The 23,880-nt window shown below is 46.1% G+C and overlaps 1 protein-coding gene across 2 annotated transcripts in view; it reads right to left on the bottom strand.

The window, feature by feature from the left end:
* The window catches only part of ADAMTSL3 (ADAMTS like 3), a 274,771-nt gene that overhangs the window by 116,163 nt on the left and 134,728 nt on the right, over window positions 1-23,880 (bottom strand). For both annotated transcript variants that reach the window (XR_008327567.1, XM_053365546.1), the window contains exon 6: window positions 11,296-11,422. Coding sequence is in view for 1 of the 2 variants with exons in the window: in XM_053365546.1 (XP_053221521.1) it covers window positions 11,296-11,422 (127 nt within the window). In the remaining variant the exon portion in view is untranslated. The remainder of the gene's footprint in view (window positions 1-11,295; window positions 11,423-23,880) is intronic.

Below are 23,880 nucleotides of genomic sequence, written 5' to 3'. Positions count from 1 at the left end.
GTAAGACAGAGCTGTTCTGCCTGGCCTTTGGTTTGGACTCAGTTCCCCCCCCCCTTATGGTTTTGATCTATGGGTGACTTTTAAATTGAGGCTGCATTTTAAATTGTATTTTAACCTGTATTTTAAATTGGTTTGTTTCCCCCCCCATTATGTTTTTATTGTAATTTTACTGGTGTTAGCCACCCTGAGCCTGGCTCTGGCCAGGGAGGGTGGGGTATAAATGAAAATTATTATTATTATTATTGAAAATAAAACAAAATCACCATATGCCTAACTGTTTAGAAGTACTGTTGTTTCAGGAATTCATTCCTATGAGACTGCGCGTCCACAATCAACACGTTGGGTTACAGCTGCTGGAACAGCCATGTTAGGTGTGGTAATCTCATTACTGCATATCAGGTGGAGTTATAATTTACCCATGATTATTTATGTTCATCTGGAAATCTTTACAAGACCACTGAATCATGAAAGATAAACCCACCAAAAGGCTATTAGTAACGCAATTAGAATAGGTTAAGAGTGCACAGGGCAATCTTCAGGACTCAAGGGCCAAGTTCCCTAATTTTTGACATTATTATTTTTTTGGGCGGGGAGCCTAGTCTTATACACGGAAAAATACGGTATTTGTTTCTGGGTCACCTTCAAAGGTAGCCCCACGCAGAGCGCATTGCAGTAGTCCAGCTGCAGTCCAGCCATTTGCAGCAACTCAAAAAACCTGCACATCCTATTCAATTCGAAACAACTGTGGCACAAATATATATGCCAGGGCTATACTATCTGGGAACCTGGAAACTGCAGGCAGCCCACCAGCTCTGCGCGGCAAGTGGGGTCTCCCCTCTCCCCTCCCCACAAAAAGGTTGCCGTATGGAGTGCTTCTGTTTATGGCTCCAGCCCGCCAGAGAGTTATGTGCAATGCAGGCACTGTAAATGACTGCAGTGGTCTGGGGAAGAGTGGGGGCTTGTCTCCCTTTCCTTTGTTGTCGCCTCTCCCCGACCTGCAACGCATACCCCAGCACATGGGCTGAGAAAGGGGGAAGAGAGGTGTTTAATGCCAGGAGTTCCCTGCCTCAGACACTCTCTCCTCGCCCCTACGGAAGGTCTCGTGGGATCGCAAGCACGCTGCCAATTCACAAGAAGCGATGTACATTTTGGAAACCTGCTAATACTTCCAAAGAGTTAAAAAGCCAGCACATTCCAAAGTTGGGGGGGGGGGAGAAATGAAGTCATTAAATTCTAAAAGCAGCAAGACAGATCTCAGGAAATAAAAAAGGACTTATGGGTCATTAGACAGATAAAATCCATCTTAGCCTGGTGCCACATCATTCAACAGAAAGAAATACCAGAGCTTGCAGCTTATTCTCATCGAATGCCGGTATCGCCAAGCAAAATCTCCAAAATTCTGGAGAAGGGGCTCAGGTGAGACCACAGAGGTAGAAGAAACAGCCCTAACACAGTAAGCCTTTTCTGCCCACGACGGAATGCAATATTGTTCCGTTCCCTTATGATACTCATTAGGGCATCGGCTTTCAGCCATAAACACTTGACTGGTTTGAGGCAAACGTCCAGAGGATCCTCTTGAAACCTTTAAACAACGAGTTGATTTGTGAGATAGCTGCTAAAATAATTTCAAATGTTTCTTTTCCATACAGAAGAGATCTGATAGAGAGGGAGACTCCCTCTCTATAAGACATCTGGAAAGAAAACGCTCCTGCTTATTGACCTGTAACTGCTTTAGGAAATTGCTTAGAAAAGGGATTTCTAAACTCAAAACGCTTTTAATTTACCAGAAAAATAGTAATCACATTTTTATCTATTTACCTGGATCTTTCATTCTCCCTCTCTCTCTCTCTCTCATCTGGCTGCATCACTGCTAGCGTAAAGACAATAGCTTTAAAACTTATTTGCAGTTTACAAAAAAGAAGCACAAATCAATTTTTGTGCTTAAAACTCTCACACAACTGTGTTGAGGTTCCACCACAGGGGTCAGCAAACTTTTTCAGCAGGGGGCTGGTCCACTGTCCCTCAGAACTTGTGGGGGGCCGCACTATATTCTTTTTTTAAAAAATGAATGAATTCCTATGCCCCACAAATAACCCAGAGATGCATTTTAAATAAAAGGGCACATTCTACTCATGTAAAAACACGCTGATTCCTGGACCATCCGCAGTCCAGATTTAGAAGGTGATTGGGCCGGATCTGGCCCCCGGGCCTTAGTTTGTCTACCCATGTTCCACCACCTCCACTTCTCCTACCACTTCCACGCATCCTTTCCCACCACATCCCAACTCTCCATTTCTCCTGCCTTCGTTTTTCTGCTGCTAATGCAGCACTGGCTATCTTTCCCCCCTCTTCTCTGAGGAAAAAAAATCATTTTTCTCTCCGGAGGGTCCTTCCTCAGAGCAAGGCACTCAGCATGAAGGTGGGCCAGGATAGTGCCTGTAGCATTGCTTTGATTCAGTGGCTAATTTTGTTTAGTAACATCACATTTCTAGCCATGGAATGTCTGCCAGCGCAAACCCTTTCCCAGGCCACTTCACCCAGAATGCTGGGCGATATCTGGTTTTCAACATCATGATGCATCATCAGCTAAACATTTCAATATTTTTTTTCTTTACAGCATTTCCTTTCACTTTCAGGCACATCCACAACTAAGCGACCTTTCGGCTTTGGCCCAGCCGCTTCATCAGCTCTGAATCTACTTGTACTTGTCCTCCACTCTTCCTCAGTAGCATGTAGGATGCCTTCCAACCTGAAGGGCTCATCTTCCAATGTCGTAACTTTTATATGCCTGTTGTTTTTGTCCATGGAGTTTTCTTGGCAGGGATACTGGAGTGGCTTGCCGGTTCCTGCTCCGGGTGGATCACGTTTAGTCAAAACTCTCCACTATGACCTGTCATGGGTGGCCACGCATGGCATAGCTCATAGCTTCTCAGAGTTATTCAAGTCCATTTGCCGTGACAAGGCAGTGATGCTTTTGAATTGTGGTGCTGGAGGAGACTCTTGAGAGTCCCATGGACTGCAAGAAGATCCAACCTATCCATTCTGAAGGAAATCAGCCCTGAGTGCTCACTGGAAGGACAGATCCTGAAGCTGAGGCTCCAATACTTTGGCCACCTCATGAGAAGAGAAGACTCCCTGGAAAAGACCCTGATGTTGGGAAAGATGGAGTGCACAAGGAGAAGGGGACGACAGAGGACGAGATGGTTGGACAGTGTTCTCGAAGCTACTAACATGAGTTTGACCAAACTGTGGGAGGCAGTGGAAGACAAGAGTGCCTGGCGTGCTCTGGTCCATGAGGTCACGAAGAAGAAGAGGAGTTTGGATTTGATATCCCACTTTAGCACTACCCTAAGGAGTCTCAAAGCAGCTAACATTCTCCTTTCCCTTCCTCCCCCACAACAAACACTCTGAGCTGAGGCTGAGAGGTATGAAGTGTGACTAGCCCAAGGTCACCCAGCAGCTGAATGGAGGAGCTAGTCAGAGAAGCGTGACTAGCCCAAGGTCACCCAGCAGCTGCATGTGGAGGAGCGGGGAAGCGAACCTGGTTCACCAGATTATGTGACTACCGCTCTTAACCACTACACCACACTAGCTCTCATGAAGAGTCGGACGCAACTAAACGACTAAACAACCACAAAACATTGCAATATACCGTTATATCACGATGTCTGACATAAGGGTGGAGCTAAGTAGAGGCTTTGGCTGGCTTCACAATTTCTCCTGCAGCGTGATTTCTGCTGGCGCCTGCTCTTGTGATTTGATGCACTTGGCCAGAGGCAGGGGAGAGAAGAGCTGGCAGTTAATAGGGGCTGCAGGAACGGAGAGAGCCATTGGCTGGCTTCATGGCTTTTCCCACATTAAGACTTTTGCATAACACACACACACACACATACACACAATCATGATCCAAGATATATTGCCAGGTCAAAAATGATGAAACTTTTATCACTATTTGGGCTTCAAACCGGTTTTGCACGACCTATCTCCCAACCCATATGGGAAGGGATGTCAACTGGGGTCTGCAGAGTGGTCACTGCCACTATCTTTCTCTATCCTGCTCCAGTTAAACTTTTGAGACTTGGGTCAGGGTGGGGGAAGAGCAGGTAGGGGGCAGCAGCGGCTACTCACATTTTTGACATGAGGGCCTTCCTGAAGATGGAAAAATCTGTCCATTTTGGTTTCTCTCCATTTCTCATTCCCCCCCCCCCCAATATTAAATTCAGATCTCTACAATTCCACATTAGTTAGCATTTTTTGTCCACCTCATAATTTTAGTGCAAATTTCTCCTGCTATACACATTTTGTATACAAGTTTGCCTAATATATGTGTTCCTGCAAGCAATTTCACCCAGTATAATGCATTTTTGTATGCTCCTTGCACTAACATAAGCATCTTTATGCACACTTTACCCCAGTAAATACATTTCATACATTTTACCTGACTGCAGAACTGCATTGCAAAGAATGGAGAAGTGGAGATTTCAAAGGATGACTGTGTTTCAGTTTGCCTAAGTTTCACAAAGTTTCAATTTGGTAAGATGCCTTTCAATGCAGACTGAATGAAATTTGTCCTCCACCCCTAGCATTGCTCATGTCGAAAATTGCTCATGAGCAATTAAATAGGGATGTTAACTTTTACAAATTCCTCTGCATCCAACTTCAACAATGTATCTAGTGCAAATCACATGCACTACCTCTCTTATCGCTTCCTTGAAGAATCCGGAACGAATCCAGAACTATTTTGCATATGAACACTTGTATATGGGGAACGTTAACGGGGCATGAAGGGATGTGAACGAAGACCTTGTTTTCCCTCAGGGCGGACGGACATAGCTATTGTCAGATTTCTCCAGTGTGTTTGCATTAGGACATTCAGAGAAGAACTGAAATCATGTCAAGAACTCTGGACAACAATCTACAAGGCCTTGTTCAGTTCTTGTCAGCATCAAGAATGGAATATTTTCGGATTATGTTTTGCCAGTCACTTAAACAGGAGAAAAGTCAGAGAGAGAGAGAGAGAGAGAGAGAGAGAGAGAGAGAGAGAGAGAGAGATGGAGGGGAGGGAGGAGTTCAACCCTAAAAGCTTTCCAGTAGACAGAATTGATATTGATGCTGATGGGAGTTCCATGCACATAAGGCCTAAGATATTCCACTTTCCCAGAGGTCAGGCAGGTTTTACAACTTATTACACTTTCTTTTTGAATACCATCAGTCAAATGCTTGATCATTTCCCCAGAAAGTTGTGGGGGGGAGGGTTGGGGCTTGACAACTTACTGGCAGCGTTGCCTTTCTAAAAAGGCAATCAGACTATTAGGCTGACAGCTTGCTTCCTATGTTCAAAGCAGCTACTTTTGTGCCGTTTGACCTCACAATTTCAGCAAAACGCCCACTATTTGGTACTTCACCTATTATGGCTGCGAACCAATTCAGGAACCATGCACGTTAACCATAAACTCAGGTGCTGAGTTACGCTGGCTACGTGTAGCCAAACGGGACCAACGAGAAAGCAGAGCAAATGATCAGCATGCTCAGGAAAATGCCAAGGTTTGCAGAAGTTAAAAGAATAATAAGGGAGAGGCGGCAGAACCCAGTCCAATGGCAAGTGTGGGGATGGAAGGGACGTAGATGGGACTGAGAGTGTCAGTGGGATGAAGTACCCTGGTGAAAGGCATGGCTGGCTGGAAGCCTGAAGCGGAGTACTCCATATCCCAAAGTTTTGTTTCAGGCCCCACTGGTTTTGATTTGATTAATTACCTCTTGTGATCTGTATTTGCCTAAACAATTAATTAAGTCAAAGCAATCTGAATCTGTTTTGATTTGCAATGTGCTTTTGAGACGCTGAAGTGCTGCAAGGGGGTTATAATTACAGTAATACCTCTGGTTATGAACGCTTACACACGCTTCGGGTTACGAGCTCCGCTAACCCAGAAGTAGATGCTCCTGGTTGCGAACGCTGCCCTGGGAGGCGAGCAGATGTCGTGTATTAGAGGCGTGCGCGCAGCGGGAAACCCCATTAGCAAAACCACGCCTCAGGTTAAGAAAGGTTTCAAGTTGAGAACGGACCTCTGGAACAAATTAAGTTTGTAACCAGAGGTACCACTGTAACCGCTTGTTAAAAGGAAAGGCAATATTTTGTATTTTCTTTTGCAGCTCCTGTTACAGTCAACCGCCAGGACTACAGAAGTACAGTGTTAGAAACTCAGATATATAAGGACCCCTGACCATTAGGTCCAGTCGTGGCCGACTCTGGGGTTGCGGCACTCATCTCACTTTATTGGCCGAGGGAGCCGGCGTACAGCTTCCAGGTCATGTGGCCAGCATGACTAAGCCGCTTATAGCGAACCAGAGCAGCGCACGGAAACGCTGTTTACCTTCCCGCTGGAGGGGTACCTATTTATCTACTTGCACTTTGACGTGCTTTCGAACTGCTAGGTTGGCAGGAGCAGGGACCGAGCAACGGGAGCTCATCTCGTCGCGGGGATTCGAACCGCCAACCTTCTGATCGGCAAGTCCTAGACTCTGTGGTTTAACCCACAGCGCCACCCACGTCCCATCAGATATATAAACTAGGCGCCAAATGGCTCCTTAAACCAAGGTTAGTCGCCAAAACGGAATGCCAAGTCGCCATTTTGGGGCAAGACGGCTCTGAAGTCTTAATTTTTCAAATGACGGATAGACTGTGGTGATTATCAGTTAAACATCCGGCTAGTTCAGATGATAACCTTGAGCTAGGTGACGAACTTTGGGTCCTAGCTTACTTCTCAACCCTGCCTCTCACCTTGTCCTTTGGACCTGGCTTCTGGCTTGCTCTACAACTTCCTCCTCCTGGCTCCTGGCACACCTCAAGCTTAGCCCTGGCACAATGCCTTGTGGTCATGCTCCTTTGCCGTAGTTACTTGGCAAGACATCCGTAAGAGCTGCAAATGTTATACACACCTCAGCTGATGTGGTATCACTAAGAGAAACTACGTTTTCCCATTCCTTTCACTCTAGGGACCATTTCACTAAACAACTTCCATATGCTACATGAGCAACAGTGGGGGGGGCACGGGGGGCGCAATGTTTTGCTTTTTAAAAAAACTATGCACCGCAACAGTGACAAAGAACGACTTATGTAAAATACGATTTTAGGCACTGTAATGCTTACATGCATTGTAGAGTCACACCTTTCCGCCCAAAGAATGAAATGAAAGATTTAGGCAGGATTCCATCTCGAAACCCCACTGAAGTGGAATGATGAGGAAACCGTGTAACCGTGGCTTTGATCCAAAGAACATCAAGACCAGTGGGAGTCTGCAATGCGCCGTTTTGCGCCGAGATTCAGAGGGGGATCAGGCCCTCAATAAAACCAACCATTTCTCAAAGCTTTGTTTGAAGCCCCCATTCCTGGCAACGGTTCAACGTCTCAATAAAATCGCAGCACACTTAGAAACGAGCAAGAAGCTGAGTTTCTTGGTGAGATGCTGTCTCAAGCCAAACTCCAGCTGCTTCCACCTCACAACAGGAGCCTCAGTACTCTCCGGCCTTGCATCAGATTGGCTGCCTCCTCTCTGATCTGTACAAGTTCCTCCTCCCTTGCAACCATACAGGGCCATGTGCATTCTGTCTGCCCTCTAGGCCACGGGTAGGGAAACTAAGGCCCCGGGGCCGGATCCAGCCCAATCGCCTTCTAAATCCGGCCTGTGGACGGTCCGGGAATCAGCGTGTTTTTACATGAGTAGAATGTGTCCTTTTATTTAAAATGCATCTCTGGGTTATTTGTGCGGCCTGTCTTGTGTTTTTACATGAGTAGAATGTGTGCTTTTATTTAAAATGCATCTCTGGGTTATTTGTGGGGCATAGGAATTCGTTCATTTCCCCCCCCCCAAAAAAAAATATAGTCCGGCCCCCCACAAGGTCTGAGAGACAGTGGACCAGCCCCCTGCTGAAAAAGTTTGCTGACCCCTGCTCTAGGCAATCCAATGGCTAAGCTGAAGAAGTGCAGTCAGAATAAATTGTGCAAATCCAGTCAATAAATTAATTTATTATCCGTACTCAATCTGCTTCTAAGGGTCAAGTTTCCAAAAAATTCTTTCTGACTGTCTTTGCAAATAATTAGGAAATATACATAACAGAGACTGGAAACAGATCAAGGTTGAAAATGAAGTTATTGCAACTACTTCGGTGAGCAGTTGTCCAGAGGCTAGTAAACATTGTCTCCAACTGACCACAAAAACCGTTCTTCTTCCACTTTGTGGCAACAAAAAAGTGTGTAAGGTAGTAATGTTTTTTTATATATATAAGTTTGTAACTTTCATGGACACTATCTACAAGGCTGGGGTGTATTATTCTTCCATTTCCCTCTAAGTGTTTCACATACATTATCTCAGTAAACATCAGGAGCAGCCATCACAGGAGAGCAACGCCACAGAGCTGCCCTCCAAACGTTTTCATGGCTGCTGCTGACCTGTATGTCTGGTGGCAGGGAAGGGTGGTCATAAGGTCAGGGCTCTGTGGGTGCATGGATGGGAGCGCCAGGTTGGCTCCACTGGTGCAGCCACACAGCCCTCAGGCTCCACTGCCCAGGTAAGCAGCCTTATTATCACCCCCTTGCACCTGCTGCTTCCGATGAACATTATAACAACCTTGTAAGGTTAGCATAGCATAATCTAATCAAATCTTTATTGCTAGGGATTATGACCAGCAATAAAGAAGCAAAATAAGGAGCACACAAAACACATTATCCTAATTGTATACAGTAGGATAAAATAAAATAAATTTAAATAAAATAAAATAAAAATGCTGCATTATTTTTTTAAAAAATGGACACAAACATTTTAAAACTTGAAGTCGCAAAGAGGAAAATTGCAAAATGTCTTGGGTCAGTTCCTGTTGGGTTCTGCTTGCTGCAGTGCAATATTTTGTTAGGAAAACATTCTTTAAGGAACAGATAAAAGTTCCTGGAAGCTTTAAGAGGGTTCCAGAATTTTCTTTAGTGTGTAGGAGTGGCACTCTAGGCTTGATTGGTGTCAGCTGGAGGTGCAAATAAAGGGAGGAAGTTGCAGGCTGCAATTTCTGCACAAGGAAAGCACACGGACACGCATGCTGACAACAAGGTTGGAAGTAAGACAATGTGTGCTGCTGATACTGTCTGTTTTGCTGTGTCAGGATTGTTGATTACTGGACTGAGATTACACCATGCTGGAGAGATAAAGAAGGAATGTAAATAGCTTGTATATAATAGTAACAGACGCTTGTGCAACCAGTCAAGCAATAAAGCAGCTCTTGACTGTGAATTTGAGTATGACTTCTGTTCTTGTCCTCTGCCTCCGGGGAAAACTCCTGCTACAAACAGTAAGAAGTGGTTTTACCGAGGTGCCACCACACAAGCAAGAAAGCTCAGCAGAAGTGTGTGGGCAGTAACCTCTGCCAGTGTGGTGTAGTGGTTAAGAGCGGTAGACTCGTAATCTGGTGAACCAGGTTTGCCTCCCCGCTCCTCCACATGCAGCTGCTGGGTGACCTTGAGCCAGTCACACTTCTTTGAAGTCTCTCAGCCCCACTCACCTCACAGAGTGTTTGTTGTGGGGGAGGAAGGGAAAGGAGAATGTTAGCCGCTTTGAGACTCCTTCGGGTAGTGATAAGGTGGGATATCAAATCCAAACTCCTCCTCCTCCTCTTCTTCTTCCTCTGTCCACGTCTGGTTCACGGGCGATCAAAGTCCCGGCAGGGGATGTCAGGACCGGGGGCAAGATGGCGGGGTGGGAGCAAGAACGGGGGTCCAGAAGCCAGGAGTCCGAAAGCCAGGAGTCCGAGGGTCAGAGAACTGGGAGTCAAGAAGCCAAGGGTCCGAGGGTCAGGAAGCAAGGAGTCACGACGTCAGGGGTCCGAGGAACAAGAAGCAAGGCGTCATGAAGTCAGGGGTCCGAGGATCAAGAAACAAGGCAGGGAACGTGTTGCTGTGGCCGAAGGGAAAACGCTGACCTTATATCCCTTCCTGGCTCTTGCCACCAGGTGCTGTGAGTTACCAATCAGCCTCACCTGTGCGGCCGCGCCTTTCCTCTTCAGAACAAACTTAGGAAGGCCCCAGTCCTGCAAAGTCCTATTGTCGCAGGGCCTGGCTCCTGCACACACACCTGACAACCTCTAATATATTTGGCCACACTGAGAGTGACAGATGCATATTGGTCTGAGAAGAGACAAACTGCATCTGATTGTCCTGGCAGATTTAATAAGAGAGTATAATTTAGTGCACTCTCTCTCTCTCTCTCTCTCTCTCTCACACACACACACACACACACACACACACACACACACTGCAGATGGGGATGACTGAATAAAAGATGAAACTGCGCAAAAAAAAGAAGGTAGTAGCTGGCTTTGGTTACCCTATGGATTCATGGATGAGCTAAATGTTGAACCAGACATGGTGGCAGCTGGTGAGGCCCAGACTTGGGAATGTTGCAAGTCATCCAGGCTCTAAGCCACTCCTGCCTCTGCTCAACACTCACACCTTTCTTCAGCATCCAGACTTCTCACATTTTGTGAGGACAAAAAGGAAAACAAACAACGGCAGAAGCCTCTCAAAATCTGGTGCTGCACACATGGATGTCATGATAATATAACGGCTTTCATCCTGTTCAACGCTACCTCTGCTTGTATCCCAGACCCATCTTATGTCCACTTCTATCTCATTTTAAATTTTGCTGGGGAAATACTGTTGGGTAAGGGTGCTGTGCCGATCAGAAGGTTGGCGGTTCGAATCTCCATGATGGGGTGAGCTCCCGTTGCTCGGTCCCTGCTCCTGCCAACCTAGCAGTTCAAAAGCACGTCAAAGTCCAAGTAGATAAATAGGTACTGCTCCAGCAGGAAGGTCAACGGTGTTTCCGTGCGCTGCTCTGGTTCGCCAGAAATGGCTTAGTCATGCTGGCCACATGACCCGGAAGCTGTACACTGGCTCCCTCAGCTAATAAAGCGAGATGAGCGCCGCAACCCCAGAGTCGGTCACAATTGGACCTAATGGTCAGGGGTCCCTTTACCTTTACCTTTTAAGAGGGACCCTGCAGAAAAATGTTGCACCAGGCTCTATCTAGCCAGCCACAATCTCTTCCAGGATAGTCCATCCCATACACAAATACCGTTTCCCATCACCCACTCCTTCCCGCATCAGAATCCTGCAGCCACTGAGCACGCTGAGTTGTCGTGTGCCGCTCCAGCACCAGATCCCGCACAGTAAGGCTGAGCAGGAGCTGCAGAACCAGAGAGCTCCGAGTGAACCACTGGGGGTTAGAGGATTAGAATGAACAATAATTAACTTACTTTTCTCTGACGAAAGGTGTGTCTTAGTTTGCCCCCTCACCAGCCTGCACGTCGAGCCATCTCCTGCACAGACCCCACAGTTGTCCTCTTTGGCGTTACTCCCGAGTTGCCGATCACAGCCAACCGCCTGCCAATGTCAACAGGACAGTCAGAAAAAAGGGCAAGGTTGTTACAGGCCTTCTCTTGGTTTCTTTAATAAAATAATAATAATGTTATCTCGCTGAAAAATTGAAACTGCAGGATTAAAAAAAAAAGAGGATTCAGATTTTTGTGTGTGTGTGCACGTACTATATCTAACCACAAAAGCAAATAACAGCACTTCACACAAGCTTACACACACACACACACACACACACTGCCTTTCTGCCAAGGCGGTTTACAATTTTAAACTACTAAAACAAGTGATATAAAATCTAAGTCGGCTGGGCAGAGGGAGGAGGGGACAGTCTAGCAGGAGAAGGTCTTGACGTTTTCTCCTGCTTCACTTTTTCTCTGGTCGAACCAGGGTCGTCGTCTTCTTCTCATGTACACACACACAAACAAACAAACATGTGTGCTTGTGTGAAATAACTGTTTTAATTTAAACAGAAGTCCCAGACTACTCGCCATAACAGGCAAGCCAGTGAGTGGGTGACCCTGAGTGTGCCTACTCAGTTTAATTCTCATGTGCTAACTGCAGATGGGAAACTTCAGAAGTCTTGTCCCTCTCTTATTAGCCCTCTGTATCTTTCTGCTAGGGAAGCGGGTGGCGCTGTGGATTAAACCACAGAGCCTAGGACTTGCTGATCAGAAGGTTGGCAGTTCGAATACCCGTGACGGGGTGAGCTCCCATTGTTCAGTCCCTGTTCCTGTCAACCTAGCAGTTCAAAAACACGTCAAAGTGCAAGTAGATAAATAGGTACCGCTCCAGTGGAAAGGTAAACGGCGTTTCCGTGCGCTGCTCTGGTTCACCAGAAGTGGCTTAGTCATGCTGGCCACATGACCCGGAAGCTGTACGCCGGCTCCCTCGGCCAATAAAGCGAGATGAGCGCCTCAACCCCAGAATCAGTCACGACTGGACCTAATGGTCAGGGGTCCCTTTACCTTTTTATCTTTCTGCTGGACTTTAGACAGAGCAGGCCTTCGAAAACAGAACTGCCCTCTGACAGCCTTCAAGCCATTTAGCATATAAATGATTATATAAATAAACAATAAAAATAATAGTGTATCCTATGTAACGTGGCTACTCTATAGGTTTCGTCCTCATTCGTTCAAAAGTGCGTCTTGATTCTCACATCTGAGCGGGGGGGTGGGGACGACTTTAAAACAACTATTCTCACGATAGCAGTCAAACCTATTTTGGTATTCCTCTCTCAGAAATATGGGGATTCCTTGTAAGCTGAATGCTATTCCCTCCAATGTAACTCTGAAGATATCTGTAACTCTGTTGTTTAGAGTTGCCTTTCATCACTTACTAACTTCAGAGGCAAGAAAAAGCATTAGAATAACCTTAGTTCCCCATCCAAGCAGAATCCTGGCTTCAGATCAAGAATTAAGAACCCTTGGCTGGCTGCAAATCACAGTCCCATCACATACTCCCTTCCGTGGTACCAGTTTATTCAGTAATTTTACCTTTTTGGAAAACATAAGTGTACCAATTATTTTAAATTGAATTTTACTGAACTTTTTCAGACACCACAAACTAATTATATAAACAAAGCACAGCATATGGGGGGGGGGAGAGACCATTTGCTAGATGTGTGGGCCATTAAAATGCTTTTCTGAGCAGTTGTTAGTATCCCATTTTTGTATGATCTTACTAGTGAATCTCCCTTGCTAACCATCCAGAAATGCATTTGTTCAGCCTACAAGGCCATTAACAGTGTCAAACACAAATTAAAAGTACAGATGATACAATCACCATAAAATGAAATTTCCATCCGGAAAACTTTTAATGGCGTTATCGATAAGCATGAATTCCTTTTAAAAATCATGGCTTTTTTTGTTTTGCAGACATCTTTCTTCAGCTTGCTGGCTGCCGTATTTTGCAGCTCTACTTGGGAATTATTATTTATTTATTTATTTATTTATTTATTTATTTATTTATACCCCGCCCATCTGGCTGGGTTTCCCCAGCCACTTTGGGCGGTTTCCAACTGACTATTAAAAACAATACAGCAAAAATGATGTGCAGCTAAGCTAACCATGCCTAAGATGTGCAACCATTCTTCTGATTTATGCTAGACTGCTTAGGGAGTGAACGCCTTTGATTTTCAATGGTGGAAATTATAAACAATTAAGCTTGTGATGGATAACATTCTACATGAAATGCAGAACTGCTGAGCTGCATCCAGCGTTCTCTGTTGAACCGGTGAGTTTTAATGGTGCACATAATTTCATTTATGAAGCATCTCCTATGAAGCACCTTGAAGCGATTTCACAATACAATTCAAACCCAGTGCTATTTTTCTAGAAAAAGACGTGCTGGGACACACCATGGTCGCTCCCCCCCCCATTGTTCTCTTATAATGGCAATGGCGCCCCACCTGAAAGGTGCCGGAACTGAGTTCCGGTGAGTTCCAGCTGGAAAAAAAGCCCTGTACAAACCATATACAAGACAGGTGCACACATACTAACCAATTAAAACATAAAACCAAATATTAGGCTAACATTTTAGATCTGCAATGTTCTTTCCCACAAAAAGGTACCAAATCTTAGATACACACTGCCCTTGACACGTCTCATGACTCAGAGTAATGAGGAGCACGTCAATGTATTGAGGAAAGATTGAACGGGACTGTGAAGTATAAGAGCCATGTGGAAAGGGGCAGAGTTCAGCCAGAGATCCACTGGGTCGCCCTAAGCATAACTCACTGCTTCAGCGCTTTCTTAACAATACTACTTAACCAAGTTGAGGGTTCAGAGTGCTTCACATACATAATCTCAGTCATTACAGCCATCCTATAAAGTAGGATGCGGGACGTGGGTGGCGCTGTGGGTTAAACCACAGAGCCTAGGACTTGCCGATCAGAAGGTCGGCGGTTCGAATCCCCGCAACGGGATGAGCTCCCATTGCTCGGTCCCTGCTCCTGCCAACCTAGCAGTTCGAAAGCACATTAAAGTGCAAATAGATAAATAGGTACCGCTTCGGCGGGAAGGTAAACGGTGTTTCCATGCGCTGCTCTGGTTCACCAGAAGTGGCTTTGTCATGCTGGCCACATGACCCGGAAGCTGTACGCCGGCTCCCTCAGAGTTGGCCACGACTGGATCTAATGGTCAGGGGTCCCTTTACCTTTATAAAGTAGGTCACTGTTAGGTTTCCTCAGGTGGCAGGCTGATGTCAGGGAAACAATGACTGGTCTATGCCCACCTAGTGAGATTTGAACTGCAGAACTGTTGGCTCATAGCACACATACTTTACCCTCCACGCCACGCCAGTATACATGACATTAAAGCGACAGCATTGCGAGCTTGGAGCTGTCCATCGAAACACCAATACTGCACAAAAACAACTCTACTATATTTCAGCGAAGCCTAGGTTCATTCTGTTCCCACTTAAGTCAATGAGAGCCTTGCCATCAATTTAGCGACAGCAAGATTGGCAAGAAGAAAACAGACCCTAAGCCTAAACAGCCTGCAGTGACAGACTGTGTGTTACCGCAACAATGCAGCCTTTGCAGTGTGTGGCACAGAGCACAACAATTATGGGAACACAGCATTTCCCTTCCCCGTTCCACAGCATCTTGGAAAGGGTTTTCTGTGCACACATGACATTCATTACTGGAGGACGAGCGAATGAATATTCACAGCAAAGGGAGAGGCCACCAACATTCCAATATGGAATTTCCACACTTCCTTGAAAAGCGAAACCTCCCATCGCTTAGGCCAAGGTTGGACTTGCTCCGTAGGAGTTTTATCGCAGCTTTTGCCTGTTACTTATCAAGGAGAGGCCACTGAATTTCAGGTTAACAGAAAGGTAAGCAAGCACTCTTTAGTGGCAAACTATAGGATTCTGCTAGATGAGGAATTCTGAATAACTCCAAAGTCTGCAAAGTTCTAGATATTCCACAATTAATTGTCGCACGGCCAGTTTCCTTCATCACTCGCTTTCTTTCCTTTGAACTTGCGAATGGGCTTTGAAATATTTCTATGAAACGAGTTGTGCAATTAGTTGCGTGATCACCAAATGAACCTCCAGATTCTTGTTTTTGAAAATAAAAGCGCTCCTTTCAAACCGATCGCTTTCTACATGATGCATAGTGGCTGGATTATGTTTAGTCCCAAGATTCTTTGGAGGACGCCTATATAAAACCTTTCTTCTGGGGGCCTTCTCACGCATTCTGAGAGTGTTTTTCAAGGAGTCTGGAAAGCCTGCTGCCAAAGAGATAAACATCTGCAAAGAGGGATTCAAAAAATCACTTTCCTACTTTTCTGCTAGGAGAAGAAGCACAGCACTTTCCCACTCGGAAAAACAGCTTTCCCAGGGTATCAAAATTACTTTCTTCTTCAAACTAGCTACGAAACATCCAAAGGAAAAAGAGGAGGAGGTGCATTTCTTGGGGACTGTGTTTACAGTGGAAGAGCTACATACAAGGTGTGATGGAGATCCTTGACAAAGTGACCTCTGGTGTCCCCTTGCCTCTCACTGGGCCCTCGTGAGCTTACCTGATTTAGGCCTAGTCGACCACAGACAGTGCCCTGGGGATAGAGGGGATATGATGTCCTCTTGCCATTGGGCAGCTTCTGGCCAGTCGTCAAGGATTGCCCCATGTTGAATGCATTGCAGTAATCTATCCAGGAGATTATTACAGCATAGATCAGGCTTCCTCAAACTCGACCCTCCAGATGTTTTGAGACTACAATTCCCATCATCCCTGACCACTGGTCCTGCTAGCTAGGTGTGATGGCCTGGGGCTCGGGCTCGGAATTAGAGGAGTCTGTCTGCACCGGATCCTTCGCCTCAGGCATCATCTGAACCAAGTCTGGGGCCTGGTCCTGAAGAGTCCCAGTCTGCACAGGTTCCCCTGCAACAAACACCAGCTGGGCCGAGTCTGGGGCCTGAGCCTGCCCTGGCTCCAGATGTGGGGATTACCTCATCGCCTTCAGCTGGGCCATCACTTACAGCTGCTCCACTACCGGTTGGGTCAGGGGAGGCTGAGGCGGTCCCTGGGTCTAGTAGCCCACCGACATCTCCCGAGCTGCAGAGACTAAGGTCTGAGAGAAGGAGACCTGAGTACTCACAGGAGGAGTGCTAGCCTTTGGGCGAAACGGGGAGGTGAGTTACTGGGGGATCACAACAGGCCGTTACCCCGACAAAGATAAAAGGCTGTCAGACCCTGCCCCAGGTTGCGGGAGCAACTTTGCTGTGTGCTAGATCCTGCCTGAGATCCTGTACCTGTCTGCCTGGTTTCCTGCCTCGTGTCTTGCCTTGGCCCTGTCAGACTGACTCCCAGTGGAACCTTCAGATTCTGGACCGATTCTCGGGTTACCCCCAGGCCCAGCACACTAGGGATCATGGGAGTTGTAGGCCAAAAACATCTGGAGGACAGAGTTTGAGGAAGTCTGGCATAGATCACTGAGGCCAAAGCCTCTCAGTGCAGAAATGGCGGGAGCAAGCAAATCGACCTGAGCTGGGTGTGAGCATGCCTTGCCACTAAGTCCCCCACCAATATCCCAGCTTGTTCTGAAACTGTTAAGCACAGTTTCCCAGCTCAAGTGAAATATTATTGAATTTAATCGAAGGCTTTGGTTTGTTTGCTGGTTTGCACGAAGGAGCTCTGTGTGCAGGGCTTATTCACATTCCATCTTATTCCAGCGAATGCTCGAGAAGGACTGCAGTTAACCAGCAGTTAATCAAAGTATCCTAACTTAGGAAATTAGCCACTTCCCAACCCACAAGTGACCACACACTAACTGAGATACTAACAAATTCCCCAATGCTAACGTTATTCACAGGTCCACTTCTTTCCTTCCTTCTTACTGTAAAGATAACCAGAAAAAAAGTCTTAGAACTTTGAGTATTAAGACAAAGTGCTGGTGAACCTTTTCTAAAGTGTTCAGACACATCCCTTTTCCATTAAAAAATGGGGCTGATGGGAGATGTAGTCCAGCAACATCTGGAGGACAAAGCCTCCACATCCCTGATCTTCAAGGAAGCAACCATAGTGGACTGCTTCTCTCTCCAGGACAAGCCATTAGGACAAGGCTGTGGTCCAGGATCTGTCTTGACTCCCATTTTTATTTTATTTTTGACCTCCTAAAGATAATATTAGCATGTGAAAGAAACAACTGGAGATTGAACGTTTCCCACAAATACCACTAACAGAGTCCATTATACAGAGCGATGTAATCCTACCCTTTTGAGTGCGAAGAAAATGTTAAGCTTTGTTTATCTACACAGAATTCCAAAATACTGGCTTTAGCTCTGCACAATGCTCCCTTCGTGTGCCGTATCTGAGTAACTTATTCATTGTACTGATTAATGTAAGCGGCTGTGCCAAAGATCCTGGGAAGCTGCTAATTACGGGCCAAACTCAGGGACAGGGTTGGTATTATAAGTTATGGCGAGGAAGCCAAGCTCAGGCAACAAATCTGGGGTACTGCAAAGGGCAGCAAATTCTTCACATTTATATGCATTATCATCTTTATTTACATTTTATTAATTTTAGCAGTAAGTGAAAATAAATTTTAAATGGTTGATCCTAAGTATCTTAATGTATACATGTGTTTGCACACACACACACACTTAATTTTCCAACCTGTTTCTCTCTCTCCTTCAGTGCAGCACTTTAAATCTTCCCTAAACCACCCAATAAAAAAATTTATGGCGGTTTTATTTTTTAACAATAAAGGGACTTTACACATTCAGCCACCGTTCATCCCTTCACGCATGCAATGAAAAGATAACCATTACATAAGCAGGTAAGCCTGAATGAATGGAGGGGGGAAAGGTAAAGAAGGAAAACGCAGGAGAAAAATAGGCAGGGGGAGCACAATTCAAAGTGTTGGTGCTGACCTTTAAAGCCCTAAACGGCCTCAGCCCAGGATACCTGAAGGGGCGTCTCCACCCCCATCATTCAGCCCAGACACTGAGGTCCAGCACCGAGGGCCTTCTGGCGGTTTCCTCACTGCGAAAAGCGAGATTACAGGGAACCAGGCAGAGGTGGTGCCCACCCTGTGGAACACCCTCCCATCAGATGTCAAAGGAAAAAACAACTACCAGACTTTTAGAAGACATCTGAAAGGTGCCCTGTTTAGGGAAGCTTTTAATATCTGAAGGGCTATTGTATTTTAATATTTTGTTGGAAGCTGCCCAGAGTGGCTGGGGAAACCCAGCCAGATGGGCGGGGTATAAATAAATAATTATTATTATTATTATTATTATTATTATTATTATTATTATTACCATAGATTCCGACGTATTAGGCAAAATTGGGAGGTGGACTTATACGCCCAGTTGCCTAATAAGCGGCAGCTTCTCTGGGGAGCGGCAGTGGGTGGCGGGCTCCACGCCGGGAGGAAGCGACGCAGCAAAGCCGGCTTAGCATCACTGGGCATTTGCCGGGCGGCTTCCTCCCGGTGCGGAGCCCACTGCGCACTACCCAGCGAACCCATACCCGGCGTCTAAGACGACCCCTGACATTTTAGAGGATTTTCCGGGGTTAAAAAGTTGTCTTATATGCTGGAATCTATGGTATTATTATTATTATTATTTTAATTATTATTATTATTATGTCCCAGCATCTGCAGGTCGAGCTGGGAATGCCCTGTCTGAAACCTGGGAGAGCTGCTGCCAGTCAGTGTTAACGATGCTAATCTAGATGGGCAGCTGCTCTGACACTAAATAAGGCCAGCTTCCTATGTTCCTGTCTGCCTTCTTTATAAGGCTTTTCTGTGCTACATGCCATTTTTTTGTTACGGGAAGCCCAATTAAAATGTGGACAGCTTTTAAGTCATGCGTGCTGTCAGTGTGCAGCATTTTTCTTTATCATGCAGGTCCGCTCCACACATCAATGCAGTAAGTTGCCGTTTCCCTGTTAATCATGCTTCCTTGAACAGGTGTTTTGTAATTGGACTTAAATTTGAAATGTCTTATTTTTGTATTTTGTAATCCTCTACCAATGCTTTGAAGTCAGGTTGTAAACCCCTCTGAGATATGTACAGAAATGAGTTGAACCAATAATAAATGCACTGGAAGTGAGCAGTGTTTCAAAGTTCCCCTTTTGGTACTGGGTGAGCCTGGATGAACGCATGTGAACCTGAGAATACAACTGTATGCAAATAGATCTTCTTGTGGTCCCCTCTTCTTCACCTTAAGGGGTGTATACACATACAGGTAAATGCAATCATATCTAATCACTCACAGATGGATCCAGAAACAGTGAACTTGTATTTGCAACTTCTTCTTCTAGATTCACTGCTAAGATCACTGTGTGTATATGTGGTTGGAGAAGACACAGAAGAACAGAACCCTTTAACTCCACAGATGGAGTTAATGAACACTCAGACATTAAGTGATGGGCAGGGCATAGCTGCTAATAGTGTTACAAGGGAGCCAGGGGCCTGTCCCTCTCTCTGCCAAGCTGTGGCAAGAGCACATGGGATCTCAGACATGCACACAGGGTCTGTGTCCTTTGGAGAATGGAAGACACGGCGGAGACTGTCATGCAGTCTGTTCACATATTTACACCTTCCGTCTGCATTGAGGAGGTCCAGATCTTACAACATGGCCCAAAGCACTGCAGGCAGTCCTTCCTTCTCCCTAGTCAAGATGGATCTCAGCCTTTCTTCCTCTTTCATCTTCCCAGAAGCCCTCTCCCAGAGCAGTTACCCTGGCAACCTTCCAAATCTCCAGTCTGCGGTCACACCTGGTGCAAGAAATTCCATTATCTTGTTAATGACCCACAATGGCTCTCTTAACAGCCCTAGTTTGGCCAGGCTACCCAGGAATTTCTTTGCAGCGTTGCAGCCCTTCATATCACAAATAACACAAAACCCTAGCATTTTTTAATGTTAGTGTTTAGAGGGACACCCCCCTCCAGTTCTGTAACAAGAGTTTCATGGATAAGATGCCCCCCAAGATACATCGCCGTTACTTGTTTTTTCCAGATCATTATGTCATGCCCAGCCCCAATCACATGCCAGGCATGGAAGCCTTGGAGGACAAACTGGGCACCCCAAAGGTCAACAGCCTTGAGGAACAGCCAGAGCCCCCTGAGTCCACTGCTCAGGATCCTATTGAAGAATGTTGAGGGAGCTCTGGAATACCCAAGGAAGAACCTCTGGAAATGTCAGAGGAGGTGGAGCCTCTCTTCCAGACTTCAAGAGCACCAGTGCAAAAAGGTCAGAGAGTGATGGCACTGTATGCATCTATCGCAGGGTTTCCCAAACTTGGGTCTCCAGCAGTTTTTGGACTACAATTCCCATCATCCTTGACCACCGGTGCTGCTAGCTAGGGATGATGGAAGTTGTTGTTCAAAATCAGCTGGAGACCCAAGTTTGGGAACCCTTGATCTACTGGCTCAGGGTCGGGGGGGGGGCTACTTGTGAGTAGCAATTCTATTCACAAGTAAACAATCCTTCATGGACAGCAGCAGTGGTTAGGATGTGGTTTAGGAATCCAGGGTACATAAAGTCTCCTTCTTGAGCTTTCTAGTTGCTGGAAACATCACAGATCTTAGGCTTCTTGGTACCTTGTTCCTTGTTCCCGACTCCAGTTCTTCCTCCTTGCTGCGTTATACCTTCTGGAATACCCCATGATACCGAATGTTCCTTGATACTGTTTCTTGACCTTATTTCTGGATCCTGGTTTAACCTTCACACATCCCCTGTGTTTGACCTTGGTTTGTTTGGACTGCGCTGCACCACCAACCCTGTCTCTACTCGTATTTTGGCAAGAAGCAGAAATTTCTGGGGCTGTGACAGCCCCGGAGACACACCCAGCCAGCCCACAGAGTGTGACAATAACTTGTATAAGTCTTGCAACTTTGGGACAACAACTAATATCACAGGCCCTTTTACTTGACAAGGCCACTCTTCTCTTTGAAATAGTGGAGGAACTGCGGTCAACCTTTGAGAAGGAAAAAACCCCATAATGACAGAGCATATACCACTGGAAAAGCACACTGCTATTACCATTTGGAGGCTGACCAACATGGAGTTTTACAAAACTGTAGTTGATCCATTTGTGGCTAGAAGATTCACAGTACTGAGGTCTGTCTGGCCAGGACCAAGTGCATTTGAGTTATACTGTCAGTCTTGGCGATGCTAGAAAGGTATGGTTTATTAGCATTTGGTGTGCTGTACACTTCCACAGCTATATATACGCATCATATATATTTTTCATTTTTCTTTCTGATAATGCATAGATTTGGGAAGCTTGGATTCACTCATTGCATTGGGGTAGGAGGTGATTCATTGCTGGAGCAATGAATAGTAGTGTTTTCAGTGCCACAGTCATTGTCCTCCCTCTAATAGGAGACAATATGGTTGATCAGCAGTCATGAAATTAAAAGACGCCTGCTCCTTGGGAGAAAGGCGATGACAAACCTAGACAGCATCTTAAAAAGCAGAGACATCACCTTGCCAACAAAGGTCTGTATAGTTAAAGCTATGGTTTTCCCAGTAGTGATGTATGGAAGTGAGAGCTGGACCATAAAGAAGGCTGATGGCTGAAGAATTGATGCTTTTGAATTCTGATGCTGGAGGAGACTCTTGAGAGTCCCATGGACTGCAAGAAGATCAAACCTCTCCATTCTGAAGGAAATCAGCCCTGAGTGCTCACTGGAAGGACAGATCCTGAAGCTGATTGCTCCAGCGAAGTACAATGGACCGTGCTGGCTGTTTTATAGATAGGCATCATGATTTTCAACACTCCATCGTACTTAATGTGTTTAGAAATGCTTCGGTTTGTGAGGCAGTGGATACAGGTGTTTTCCCTGGAACTCATTGGTGGTGTTCAAATTCCTCCATTTCTTATGGGTAGATGGCACTTCTGGAACTGCCAGATGAAGCCTCATGGTGGAAGCCTGGATTAGGCCTGGGCGATATATCAATATATCACCCAGGACCGGTATGAGGAGCAGACCACGATGTCGGCTTCACCCAATGGTGTATCGATGGTGAAACTGCCACTACTTCTGAGTCCCTCTGCTTGCAACTTCCTCCAGAGCACGTTGAGAGCAGAGGAACTCGGGAGCGGTGGCGGTCTCACCAGTGATATATCGCCGAGTGAAGCCAACATCTCGCTCTGCCCTCATACAACGCAGAGGGAGAAAAGAGCTGCATCAGCAAGGCGTCCATACAGTTTGTTCCCTCCCTCTGCATCTTTAAAGAAGAAGAAGAGAAGTTTGGATTTGATATCCCGCTTTATCACTCCCCTTCAGGAGTCTCAAAGCGGCTAACATTCTCCTTTCCCTTCCTCCCCCACAACAAACACTCTGTGAGGTGAGTGGGGCTGAGAGACTTCAGAGAAGTGTGACTAGCCCAAGGTCACCCAGCAGCTGCATGTGGAGGAGCAGAGACATGAACTCGGTTCCCCAGATTACGAGTCTACTGCTCTTAACCACTACACCATACTGGCTCAGCTGAGGAGTGTGCAGTTGCCAGTCCCCTCGGCCGAGCAGTTGTTAAAGAATGGGTAGGCAAACTAAGGCCTGGGGGCCAGATCCGGCCCAGCTGCCTTCTAAATCTGGCCTGCAGACGATCTGGGAATCAACGTGTTTTTACATGAGTAGAATGTGTCCTTTTATTTAAAATGCATCTCTGGGATATTTGTGGGGCTTGGAATTCGTTCATTTCCCTCCCCCCTCAAAATATAGTCCGGCCCCCCACAAGGTCTGAGGGACAGTGGACCGGCCCCCTGCTGAAAAACTTTGCTGACCCCTGAGTTAAAGGATCCCCCAGCCCAGCAGAGCCACACAAAGGATCCCCGCTGCTCTCCCCGCCCCGTGGGAGGATGCCTGTATAAAACTTTGAAACGATTACTCAGCAACATCACAGGCTTTTTTATAAGATGAGAACTGAGCCACAGTTCATACTTCTACCAGACCATCACCCAGCTAATAAACACGATACCTGGATGACCAAATGAAAAGTATATTTAGTTTATTCTTCAACTGTAGTACAGTTTTGTTTACTTGTGAATAAAAAGGGAGACCCAGAAATCCAAGCAGATAGTCTTTCCCCCCTCCTTGCTAATTTGGGAGTCATTCACATTAATACTGACGTGCAGCTGTAACTTTTTAAGGAGTGGGTCCAGGATTTACTCTAGCTGGATCACACATCGTACATTTAAAGCATTCTTACACCACTTTTAACAGTCATGGGTTCCTCCCACAGAATCATGGGAAGTGTAGCTGGCTAAGGTGCTGGGAACAGTAACTTTGTTTGGGGTAAACTAGAGTTCCCAGGATTCTTTGGGAGAAGCCATGAATTTTAAAGTGGTATAAAGGTGCTTGAAGGGACGCGGGTGGCGCTGTGGGTAAAACCTCAGTGCCTAGGACTTGCCGATCATATGGTCGGCGGTTCGAATCCCCGCGGTGGGGTGAGCTCCCGTCATTCGGTCCCAGCGCCTGCCAACCTAGCAGTTCGAAAGCACCCTTAAGT

This window comes from Podarcis raffonei, chromosome 14 (genome assembly GCF_027172205.1).
Source record: "Podarcis raffonei isolate rPodRaf1 chromosome 14, rPodRaf1.pri, whole genome shotgun sequence".
Taxonomy (NCBI): domain Eukaryota; kingdom Metazoa; phylum Chordata; class Lepidosauria; order Squamata; family Lacertidae; genus Podarcis; species Podarcis raffonei.
Note: the sequence above shows the minus strand (reverse complement) of the source record. Positions and strands in the feature narration are given on the sequence as shown.